General features: G+C 39.3%; 1 protein-coding gene across 1 annotated transcript in view; it reads right to left on the minus strand.

Annotated features, from left to right (window-relative positions):
- The window catches only part of doc2a (double C2-like domains, alpha), a 48,404-nt gene that overhangs the window by 18,201 nt on the left and 17,161 nt on the right, over positions 1–13,042 (minus strand). The window contains exons 4-7 of the mRNA XM_076080985.1: positions 9,691–9,765; positions 8,512–8,621; positions 6,229–6,355; positions 4,586–4,645 (exon numbers count right to left, since the gene is read on the minus strand). Of these exons, the coding sequence (XP_075937100.1) occupies positions 4,586–4,645; positions 6,229–6,355; positions 8,512–8,621; positions 9,691–9,765 (372 nt within the window). The remainder of the gene's footprint in view (positions 1–4,585; positions 4,646–6,228; positions 6,356–8,511; positions 8,622–9,690; positions 9,766–13,042) is intronic.

A 13,042-nucleotide genomic window follows, 5' to 3' on the forward strand; every position in this document is an offset into this window, starting at 1 on the left:
TCAAGTTACCGTTAGAAAACGAAATACATGCGAAATGAACTCATAACGATTTAACAACCTAAGGATTGTTGAAACTAAAAGTCTAACATTACCTCAAAATCCACAAATATATATATGCCGCATCCACAAAATGAGGGAAATATGGCGCTTCCAGCCAAGCTACAGGCACCAATACTATATATTCGATGTAGACTAGCTTATTCAGACACTCGAATAACAGATGGCTGTGACATGATAAAAAAGAGCAATAATTTGCCTGTAATAACCAAGCTTCCAACACTTACCTTAGACCGACCACTGTTAGTTGCAGGCGACTGGTTTGAAAAGACGTTGGTCTGGTCAGTCAGAGAGATGGACGACTGTCACTTGGAAGTAGGCGGGGCGGACACATATCTCATGATCGTGATTGGTGGTTTATGTTGTCATTCATGACTTTCCCCTTAGAATTTTCTGGAACACAGCTATTAATATATTTAATATATTTAAGGCCCGATTCACCGACATGAATATATGTATGTGTATATATATGTATGTGTATATATTTGTATGTGTATATATATGTATGTGTATATATATGTATGTGTATGTATATATATGTATTATGTATATATATGTATGTGTATATATATATATGTATGTGTATATATATGTATGTGTATGTATATATATGTATTATGTATATATATGTATGTGTATATATATATGTATGTGTATATATATGTATGTGTATATATATATATATATATATGTATATGTTTGTATATACATGTGTATATATATATATATATATATATATATATATACGTATCACTCATAAAGTGCTAACTACCCCACACCCAGATCATGGCAAGATTGTTTTTTTTCTAATTTATCCCATCCCCCACGATTCAACAACTCAAACATGAATTAAGAACCCTTTAATATCCCAAAGAACCATTTAATACCCCAAAGAACCATTTAATACCCCAAAGAACCATATGAAAAACATGTAGAACCATCCAATAGATAAAATGATTCTTCAGTAGGGGATGGTTCTTCGTGGAACCACACTGCCTTTTAAAGAACCATTTAAGAACCTTTTTTTTTCTGTGTGTAGCTGTGCTGGGAAGATGCTTCTGTTGTTTTGTCTCCGTTTCAATCTATTTTTATTCTTTAATGGTTCAGATTTCCTCATATTTCTTGAGTAAAAAATAACTCATAAAACACATAAAAGCATCACATCCTCTGCTTTACTCAGCTGAAGTTAAATGTTTTTTATTAAAACATTTCTCAAAACGTATAGTTTTATAAGCACTAGTGTTCCAACATGTCTTATCATTGTTATTGTTTTTATATTATTCAATTACTTGCTATTGTAACTGTTGGATTTTATGTTTTAATTCTGGTTTAACCACAAAAATAACTTTAACCATGTTTATAGATGAAGTTTATCATTATTAGATCTATTTTTATTATTATTGTCAACAAATTCCATTTGTGGACCCAAACCAATAAGAGTGTTGCACGAAGATTATAATTATAATCATTTTAATTTGCATTTGTTGGGGACTATTTTCAGCAGCGGATTAATCGACTTCTGGCGCCCTAGTGAGTCATTGATGTGTTTCAATGGAGCTCAAAGAGACATCAGAATCATTCACTGCTGGTATTAATGGAGCTTATGACAAAAAAAAAAATCATAAAATATCACCAGATGTATCCTTAGAACAGCACCTGGACCACACGACGTCTCTGCTGCTGGGTGACATTGCGTCCCTGGATTATGACGGTCAATAACTGAATTAATTCACTGTCATGGAGGTGTGCTCAGAATCACGTTACCCGGGGAGAATGTAATTAATGACCTTCCCTGGTGATAAAACAGCTGCTGAAGAGGCCTCTCAGCAGGAAGTCTCTGCTCACACTGTTGAATAGCAGCGATCCCGTCACACTGTGTGAGACGAGTCCAATGAAATCCTGCTTTCAATTTGTGTCAACCTGCACATTAAGCTTTGAGGCATGTCAGATCGTGATGAATGTCTGCAGCAGAAAGAAGCAACAGCAGGGACACATCAGCTTTCAATATGAAGCAAACAGCTCCAGAGCTAAACTCTTTGGCCGTAGTACTGTGTGTTTTATGACTTTAAAAAAAGGTCAAAGGTGTCGTATTGTATGTTTCTGCAAACCACGGATACTTTGAACGTGGAAGTTTCGTCACGTTGTTGCGTCGCGTGGATTTGTTAAAGTGTTGCGTCACGTGGATTGGATACGTTGTTGCGTTGCTGCATTGCTGCGTTGCGTTGCGTTGCTGCGTTGCGTTATTATTTGAACACAAACCATGATTTTATTTCTAACCTTAACCCAGAAGTTTTTTGCTCAAATCCATTGTTGCCAATGTGGAAGGATAATGTGGAAAGTAAACCACTTCAGTTCAGGACTACACGGAGCTTCACTGTCCTACTGAACGTTTTACTTGCTTCACCTTTTATCGAAGGACGTCACAATATCCGGTTCAAAGGTCGGACAGTCGCAGACAAATCAGACAGTAAAGCTACTGTGAGGGATTAATGGTTAATCCACTTATCTTTGTTTAGTTTAGTCTGTGAGGCTTACTGCTAAATCACTGCAACTTCATCACCATCATCGCAGGTTTTGGTTGCTTAGTAACAGTTCCAAGCTATTTGGATAAATTGAACGACCCCTTAAAGTTCTGTGTTTTTGTATATTTTGCAGAACAATCCAGAGATGAGCAAAGTCTGTAGAGCTCTTACACTTCCTGGATAAAATTAATGTATAAATGAATCAAATAATTGTGTCTGAGTGATTCAAATGTGTCGATTCTTTTTCACATTTCTCTCACGATGAATGAGATGGCCGGATTAAATAAATATAATTGGGCCATTTAATCGACTCTTTTAAGTTGAATTAAAGCTCCAATCAGTTTGTAATTGTTTGGACCACACAAACATGTATTTATACCATAAACTCTGTATTCCCTTGTTTCTGATGTGGTTCGTAGCTTCATGGGTCCATATTATTTTGGTTTGAATTAAAACTGTGGGAAAGTGAAAATATTAAAGCAGCTCCTCGTGTGAGGCGTCCTCCTAATGCAGGATGCTGCAGAAGAAGAAGTGCCTCTTAACTCACTCTTACGGGTTTGAACCTGACAGGATGCAGAGACATTAACAGTCAAATGTCACTTGAACTGAAGAGGTTTCTCTTCAACATGCAGATTATATTTCCTCTGACATTCTAGTCTCTAATTAATGTGGTAATCAGAACAGTGGAACACAAATTCTGACAAAACTAAACGTGTTCACAACAAAAACAAACAAGAGGCCAATTACAATATCGTTTAGTGCCTCTACTCTAATCCTTAATTAGCAGCAAAGTTAATCCCTTCTGACTCACGTTTAGTTTCTTCTCAACACACCGAGGAGGAAACGGATCGTCTTTGTTCATTAATTCATGAAGTCAACAGTTCTCATTATAACAATTAAATTCACTTTTCATTTCAGTCGCACATCTGTTTGAACTTCAGACCTTAACTCATTTAACTTAGGTTTAATTAATTCCATCAATAATAAGATGTAACTTATTATGTTAACGAGGTGTAACTATTGAACCTATTAATATGATGTCACTAGTCTTCTAACATATAGTATAATAACTAGAAAGGTGCACTCAGTAGAGCTAGCATTTAGCCCCGCCGGCTGTTAGCTCTGTTAGCGGTATTATCCGTTAACTTCTTTGCTGTGTTAGCCCTGTTAGCTGTTGGCTATGTTGGATGCATTAGCCGTTAGCTGTGTTAGCCCTGTTAGCTGTTGGCTATGTTGGATGCATTAGCCCCATTAGCTGTTAGCTGTGTTAGCCCTGTTAGCTGTTGGCTCTGTTGGATGCATTAGCTCCATTAGCTGTTAGCTGTGTTAGCCCTGTTAGCTGTTGGCTCTGTCGGATGCATTAGCTCCATTAGCTGTATTAGCCCCGTTAGCTGTTGGCTCCGTTGGATGCATTAGCTCCATTAGCTGTGTTAGCCCCGTTAGCTGTTGGCTCCGTTGGATGCATTAGCTCCATTAGCTGTATTAGCCCCGTTAGCTGTTGGCTCCGTTGGATGCATTAGCTCCATTAGCTGTATTAGCCCCGTTAGCTGTGGGGCATTGAAACCGTCATACTTCATGTTAACAGTCACATCTGAGCCTCTCCTGATACGAAAAGTCAGAAATCCACCTGAATAAAGATTCATTAAATAAGATTACTCGAAGAGTATAACACATTGAAATAGACACTAATAAAATTCCGTCAACAATAATTAAATTACTCAAATAAACGTCTCACTGAAACATTTTTTTTTAAACGTTTTTCTCTGAAGGATTCACTCTCATCTTTACCTCAATAATACGTTTGAACTCACCCAGTAGGAAAGATTATTTTTCAGTACAGCTGTGGAAACGGTCGTCAGAGTTTTAATACAAAGACACGGATCAGTTTCTAATGAATTCAGAAGTCAGTCCAGAGAGGAGTCAAGAGACGGAAACCTGTTGATGTTCATATAACCTCAGGACCTTTGGTCTGGTGTCTCCTCGTCACAGCAGAATGACACTCTTACCTCTCTTAAGTAGCACGATATTCCTCGAAGGGCTTCGCCCATAGCGGTCGGAGAGGGAAGCTGGAAAAAAAAAAAAAAAAAAAAGAGTAAAAGTACTAAAACCACACTGTGAAAATACTCCAAGTAAAAGTCCTGCATTCAAAACCTTAACTAAGTAAAAGTATGTATCAATAAAATGTACTTAAAGGATTGATTAATCACATGTAGTATAGTATAAAGTACAATATGTACCTCTGAGATTAAGTACAGTAAAAAGTACAATATGTACCTCTGAGATGTAGTGCAGTAAAAAGTACTACATGTACCTCTGAGATGTAGTACAGTATAAAGTCCAACATGTACCTCTGAGATGTAGTACAGTATAAAGTACAATATGTACCTCTGAGATGTATTGCAGTAAAAAGTACAATATGTACCTCTGGAATGTAGTACAGTATAAAGTACAACATGTACCTCTGAGATGTAGTACAGTATAAAGTACAACATGTACCTCTGAGATATAGTACAGTATAAAGTACATGTACCTCTGAGATGTAGTACAGTATAAAGTACTACATGTACCTCTGAGGTGTAGTACAGTATAAAGTACAACATGTACCTCTGAGATATAGTACAGTATAAAGTACATGTACCTCTGAGATGTAGTACAGTATAAAGTACTACATGTACCTCTGAGGTGTAGTACAGTATAAAGTACAACATGTACCTCTGAGATGTAGTACAGTATAAAGTACTACATGTACCTCTGAGATGTAGTACAGTATAAAGTACAATATGTACCTCTGAGATGTATTGCAGTAAAAAGTACAATATGTACCTCTGGAATGTAGTACAGTATAAAGTACAACATGTACCTCTGAGATGTAGTACAGTATAAAGTACAACATGTACCTCTGAGATATAGTACAGTATAAAGTACATGTACCTCTGAGATGTAGTACAGTATAAAGTACTACATGTACCTCTGAGGTGTAGTACAGTATAAAGTACAACATGTACCTCTGAGATATAGTACAGTATAAAGTACATGTACCTCTGAGATGTAGTACAGTATAAAGTACTATATGTACCTCTGAGGTGTAGTACAGTATAAAGTACAACATGTACCTCTGAGATGTAGTACAGTATAAAGTACAACATGTACCTCTGAGGTGTAGTACAGTATAAAGTACAATATGTACCTCTGAGATGTAGTACAGTATAAAGTACAACATGTACCTCTGAGGTGTAGTACAGTATAAAGTACAACATGTACCTCTGAGATGTAGTACAGTATAAAGTACAACATGTACCTCTGAGGTGTAGTACAGTATAAGGTACAACATGTACCTCTGAGGTGTAGTACAGTATAAAGTACAACATGTACCTTTGAGATGTAGTACAGTATAAAGTACAACATGTACCTCTGAGATGTAGTACAGTATAAAGTACAACATGTACCTCTGAGATGTAGGACAGGGAACACTTCCTTCCTGTTTGGTGGATCAATAACTTATGAGCATCATGTATTAAGTATTAAGAGTGATTCTTGTTTCCTTCAGTGAGAGAACAGGACGACATCAGGTCGGACTAGGGAACAAAGAGTGTCCTCACAAGTGTGCAAAGACCATCACTAGAGCAGGGGGGGGGGGGGGGAGGGTTACCGGGGGCGGGTGCTCCAGGCAGGTGTGGAAATGTTTCGTCTGGTCGGGTTTCACTCGTTTCAGAGGAACTCGAGACTCTCCGATCAACTCATTATGAGTCAACTTGTCCTCGTCACACACTGTCAACCTGCAGGGGACAGGAGATAGGAGAGGAGACAAGGAAACAGGGAAACAGGGAACAGAAGGGGAGAGAGGGAACAGGAGAGGAGGCAAGGAATCAGGAGAGGAGGCAAGGAAACTGAAGGGGAGAGGGGGAACAGGAGAGAAAACAGGAAATAGGAGGAGAGAGAGGAAACAGGAAAAAGGAGGAGAGAGAGGAAACAGGAAATAGGAGGAGAGAGAAGAAACAGGAAATAGGAGGAGAGAGAGGAAACAGGAATTAGGAGGGGAGAGAGGAAACAGGAAAAGGAGGAGAGAGAGGAAACAGGAAATAGGAGGGGAGAGAGGAAACAGGAAATAGGAGGGGAGAGAGGAAACAGGAAAAGGAGGAGAGAGAGGAAACAGGAAATAGGAGGGGAGAGAGGAAACAGGAAATAGGAGGGGAGAGAGGAAACAGGAGAAGAGGGGGGATGAACCACTAAATGTGTTTTTGGTGTTTTAAAGCTTTAAAGAAGTGAAAAGGTGAAATCTCAGAGGAACCTGGAGGTTTAGGAAGCATCACAGAGACTCTTGTGTTCTCTATTCTCTCTTATTTATACTGAATATTCTATAATAATAATAATCATCATATCTGTCGAGGAAACAGGTTTTATATGATTGTCTTTTCTCTTAATACTTAAAATGAAGGTTGAAGCTAAAGTTAAAAAATGATCCACTGTTAAATCTAATGAACATTAAAATACTGTCACAGCTGTGCCTCTCTCTCTCTCAGCTCATCACCATTTAGACCACACACACACACACACACACACACACACACACACACACACACACACACACACACACACACACACACACACACACACACACACACACACACACACACACACACACACACACACACACACACACACACACACACACACACACACACACACACACACACACACACACACACACACACACACACACACACACACACACACACACACACACAACCTTCATTGAATTAACCGGGAAGTCTTTCAATATCTTTCCAACTTGACCAAACCTCTGCCCCGGTAATTCACTCAGCCTTCTGACCACGAGGTCCTGCCGCTGCTTCCCTGTGATTGTTCCACCATGTTTACCAAAGACTGTGACCTGTTGTGTGTCCAGAGGAAAACAAAGCTTCCATTCAAACTATCCATTGCGTCTGTCGTAGCGCTCCTGGGTCCTTACCACACCGTTACAAATGCATTCAGTCGCGAGCGTAGCATAGAGGTGCTAACGGTAGTTAATGATATGCTAACGTACTCTGCTAATGTCAGCTCCACTAACGTTTATCTGCTTTAAGAATATCACTATTACACAAGTTGCGTAATGTAGTTACAGTAACGATCTTTTCTGTGGTTTCCTGTTAAGATGGAAGTTTATTTTGAAAAGATCGTATTCATGTAACGAGTGTGAATTGACAAATATTGCTGGACTTTCGTAGGAAAACGCACCAAACATTTGTAACTTTTCGTATCATATGAGGATACTTTTAACTTTGACGAGCTCCAAATCAACAAAACCAACCAGAAGCCAGTGATGAGTCTATGGAGCGGTGCTGCGCTGTGATTGGGCAGTCTGTGATCAGGGGGGCGGGACTTAGCGAAGGCTCAGTATAGTAGGATGAACTGAAGGTTTGTGTGTTTTCTAAGTGAAAGTGGGTTCATTTAATAAAATCCATGGTTTGTGTTCAGACACACTTTGTTTTTACATTTCCTTGGAGGGTCGTTCATAAACACTCGCTGTCTTTGCTAAAGATGAGCTACGATCAGCTCTGGTATTGCTTCTGATTATGGGCTCAGCGGGAGAAACATGAGTTCATCATTGAAGGCATGAAAACACAACATGAACTGAGCTCCTCTAAAGTCCTGCAGAACAAACAGACGTCATTGAAGAAAGACGATCTGTCGATTGTGTCGGCTGCTCTCTGTGCGATTTACTCGACTGAAGACGTAAAACGATGCGTTTCTCACGCTGATCATTTCTGTTGAATTAACCAAAGACGACAACTGAGCCTCAAATCTCAATGTCGACGCGTCTCTGAGCCTCATCAATGGACGTATAATCAGCACCAATGAGACACGATGACACCGGGCAGGAAGTGTCCCGAGTGTCTCACACACACACACACACACACACACACACACACACCTGAGCGTCTTCCTGTGCATGTCTTCTTCTGTGATCCCGATGTAAGTCAGCGTCTCGTTCCAAACCGGATTCAGAGAGTTACGGATCGTCTTCGTCTTCAGCTTGTTGGCCTGAAGGACACACAGAGAGACAGACAGTTAGCACAGAGAGACAGACACACAGAGAGACAGACAGTTAGCACAGAGAGACAGACACACAGAGAGACAGACAGTTAGCACAGAGAGACAGAGAGACAGACACACAGAGAGACAGACAGTTAGCACAGAGAGACAGACACACAGAGAGACAGACAGTTAGCACAGAGAGACAGACACACAGAGAGACAGACAGTTAGCACAGAGAGACAGACACACAGAGAGACAGACAGTTAGCACAGAGAGACAGACACACAGAGAGACAGACAGTTAGCACAGAGAGACAGACACACAGAGAGACAGACAGTTAGCACAGAGAGACAGACACACAGAGAGACAGACAGTTAGCACAGAGAGACAGACACACAGAGAGACAGACAGTTAGCACAGAGAGACAGACACACAGAGAGACAGACAGTTAGCACAGAGAGACAGACACACAGAGAGACAGACAGTTAGCACAGAGAGACAGACACACAGAGAGACAGACAGTTAGCACAGAGAGACAGACACACAGAGAGACAGACAGTTAGCACAGAGAGACAGACACACAGAGAGACAGACAGTTAGCACAGAGAGACAGACACACAGAGAGACAGACAGTTAGCACAGAGAGACAGAGAGACAGACACACAGAGAGACAGACACACAGAGAGACAGACAGTTAGCACAGAGAGAAAATAAAAGATTGATAATCTTAATGTGATCATCCTGGTTAAATACATAAACATTAAACTTTCTCTTTAATAATTTCCACCAGACAGACATCTTCTCATATTTGCTCTAAACATTTGATTTTTCTGGTTTAATGCACAAAAAAATAATAAATCAAAATCAATATTGTTGCTGATGAGTTTAGTTTACAGAGAATAACACTTTTGATTTAAAGGGTTAGAATTCTAAAAGTGAATAAATATTCTGTGGTAGTGAAGTTGTGAAGTTGGTAAAATGAGTGAAAGTAAAAAGATAATTTGAATATTTAGTATTGTGAGGGCAGTATTTAGGAAGACTTCTTCAGGGTCAGTCTGACGAGGTCGTGTCTCACCTTACAGGCTCCGGGCAGCAGGTGGAGTTTGACGTACGGGTCGGACAAACCGTTGAAGTCCATCGACTTCAGACCCTGAAGACACAGAACAGGGTTACTGATTGGTCCTTATATGGTCACTGTGTGTAATTCCACTCCTGTTAAGCACTTTGTGACTAACGTCTGTGAAAAGAGCTTTATGAATACATTTGACTTACTTATGATGAGACACTTAACAGGTGTTTCTAATTATTCAGGAGGTCACAGTCTGATTGGTTTCTCTCCTCCAGACTCATTCATGTGATCAGTAACACCTGAACTCAAAGGAGATCACAAGATCACAAGATCACGTTTCTCTCTGTGGTCTTGTTTTCACTTCAGAATAAAAGTCCTGCTCCTCTATGAACAGAACCATGATGACTAGAAGTAGAACTAGAACACGTCTTTAGTGCAGAACAACAGTTATGATGACATCAGTCATTAAGAAGAAATAAAAGGTTTGATCATTTATTTTACTAAAATGATCAAACAATATCATCTTTAAATCCAACATGTTTCCAAATGTCTACAAGTGTTACCAATGTAGAAAGAATGGCGTCTCTACATGTTATAAACATTAAACTATTCACATGTTTCCTCACATGACAATGATCTGCAGTGAGTGAGTGAGACTGGGGTCTGAATAGTGACTAGGCAGAGTGAGCAGAGTGATGAGCTGATGAGGTGAGTGAGAGATAGAAAAAACAGCATAACGGTGGCAGAGCTGTGACAGATACATCATCATCAGTTGTTAGCTGATAAATAATCTGAATCTCGAACTAAAGTCATAAAAGTAATGCAGTAAAGAGAACGTGATTTATTCCTGATGAATCTCAGTGTAAACAGATGATTATTGATGCCATCACGATGAATCAGAAGCTGACTGACTCAAATTAGAACAGATTTAAACACACGCCCGAAGGATCAAACACCCGATTAGAATCCGGTGACCTCATCAACATCGTGACAGATTAATCCCAAATTCATTTCAACAGCTTTGACATTTTGCAGCGACGGATTTGAGTTATTCTGTACATTTTGTTTTAACGAGTCTGAGACCTGAGAGACGTGAACTCATGATGAAAGTTTGTACTCAGATCTTTAACTGATCGGTAAAAATACACTTCTTGTGGATCCCCTTTCAGAGAGTTACGTTATCATATAGATCATATTATTACTGATGCTATAACACAGAAGTATTTTATTGTTGGTGGAGCCATCTTGACTTTTTTTATCAACCAGTGAACAGGAAGTGACCATATATGGACTGAGGAGGAGCAACGTAGAGACGGCGTATACGTCTCTGGTAGAGACCTGTCAATCACCGTGTAGCCCCGCCCTAAAGCATCCCCTGCTTTATGGTCTGTTTGACTCTAAATGGACCATAATGTACTAAATGAACATCATGCTGTATTGAAGAAGACTTGAAACTAGAGATTGAGACCATAAAATCATGTTTACAATGTTTACTGAGGTAATAAATCAAGAGAGAAGTAGAGTCATTTTCTCATAGACTTCTATACAACCAGAGGAGTCGCCCCCTGGTGGACACTAGAGAGAATGCAGCTTTACAGAACCGAAGGTTGTCTCCTGTTTAAAACATGAATAAATGAACTCACAGCTACAGCTAACCGCTAACTGAAGCTTACGTCTACTCCTGGTGAAACAAAAATACGAGACATTTTTTTTTCCGTTTCTGCCACTTTGGATATAATCCAATAAACAAACTATCAGGCTAGCAGCTCAAGTAGGAACAAAAACACATTTTTTCTGCAGTTAGCTGATGAAGCTAAACCTCTGTAGCAGCTGTGCGTTTGTGGGTTTGAAATGATTTTTACTGCAAAAATGTAAACTTCAAACGTAAATATTAAAACTGTGTTCAACAGGAACGATCCATCCGTTTGGCATTCAACATGTGAAACCAAGGCCTACACCTGCCTGTGAAATACGTTAACACATCCCTCACTGCCATAACATGAAGCTGCTCTTTCTGTCTGATATTAAAACCTTTAGCTTAATACTTTCTCCATCTGTGGGAGATGTTGGTTTATTAGGAGGGGGCGTTGGTTGGAGACGAAAGCTGCCTCCATATAGCGAGAAAAAGTCCTCCATCGGACCTTATTTCAGAGAAACTATGTAAGATAGCGTTAACTTGTCAATTTAAAAGACAAAGTTTCATAGTTTTGTCATAGTAAGATGTTATCTTGTGTGTGAAACCGCTAAGTTAACTACGTCTCTTGTCTTGCACAATGTACGTCACCAACATGGTCGTTACCTTGTCTTGCTAGCTAACTTAGCTATGTTCCAAATGTAACGTTTCTATCCAGATGTGTTTTATCCATCGTCTCTTTTTAGACATCGTAGCTTTCAAGAGAGAAGACACTTACAACACTTTTTGGTGTGTCGTCTGTATAATTACATATTTACGAAGTTTTACAACAAAATGCTACTTTCTGTAGTGTTAAATTATATTTTAATTGACGGACGTGTGTGTAATTAATGGCACAATTCAAACCGGGGACTTTCTCCTCTGCAAAATATCCAGGTTTTATCCAGTAGAGGGCAGTCGTTATGAAGAATTCAAGTCAAGATCAGGACCTGAATCCATTAATAACGATAATAAATACACATTTACATTAGTTTTCATCTTATAAAAGTGGTTTAGGGGTTTAGTTAGCTACTCTTTAAGTACGGAAGTTACGTGACAAATAAGTCAAAGTTGACTTTTTGTTGGTGTCCAACTCAACTTGCTCCCTCCGAGGACGTTGTCTCTCTTCATACTATGAACTGGAAGGAGACGACAAACCAATGAGCATGTTTATCACCAGTTCATATATTGATCAGTATTGATCTTGTACTTAAATGGGTTAAATATGTCGATCACCATAACACATCTTTGTGACCAGTGGAAGTCTTTGTGTCTCTGCTGTGGTATAAACAGCATAGTGTATATAAAGTGTGATTACAGAGAAATACTGTGTTTTATATAATTAAAGCATCACTCAAAGCAATAAAAAAAGACTGTTATCACTTCAGATACTGAAGGAAATCTGCTCTCATCCTCCGTGACATCAGCAGGAATCTGGTTTTCCTTTATTCCCCCTCCACCGAGCAGAGGATTATGGAGGCTGTAGCGTCAAATATTAATTATATCCCTGATAGTATTTCAGTGCAAATTCAGACTTATTGAGCCTGTGGCATTTCTTTCATTTTGAACTTTCACTGACACAAAAAGTATTTTTTTATCCGGTAATGTGTCCGAGGACGGAGAACAATAGCAGCACAGGTATGAATCATTATGGTAGTGAATGTTAGGCAGGTAGAGGAAATGTCA

The sequence above is a fragment of the Anarhichas minor genome, unplaced genomic scaffold (genome assembly GCF_050575085.1).
Source record: "Anarhichas minor isolate MPS153535 unplaced genomic scaffold, ASM5057508v1 ptg000077l, whole genome shotgun sequence".
Classification (NCBI taxonomy): Eukaryota; Metazoa; Chordata; class Actinopteri; order Perciformes; family Anarhichadidae; genus Anarhichas; species Anarhichas minor.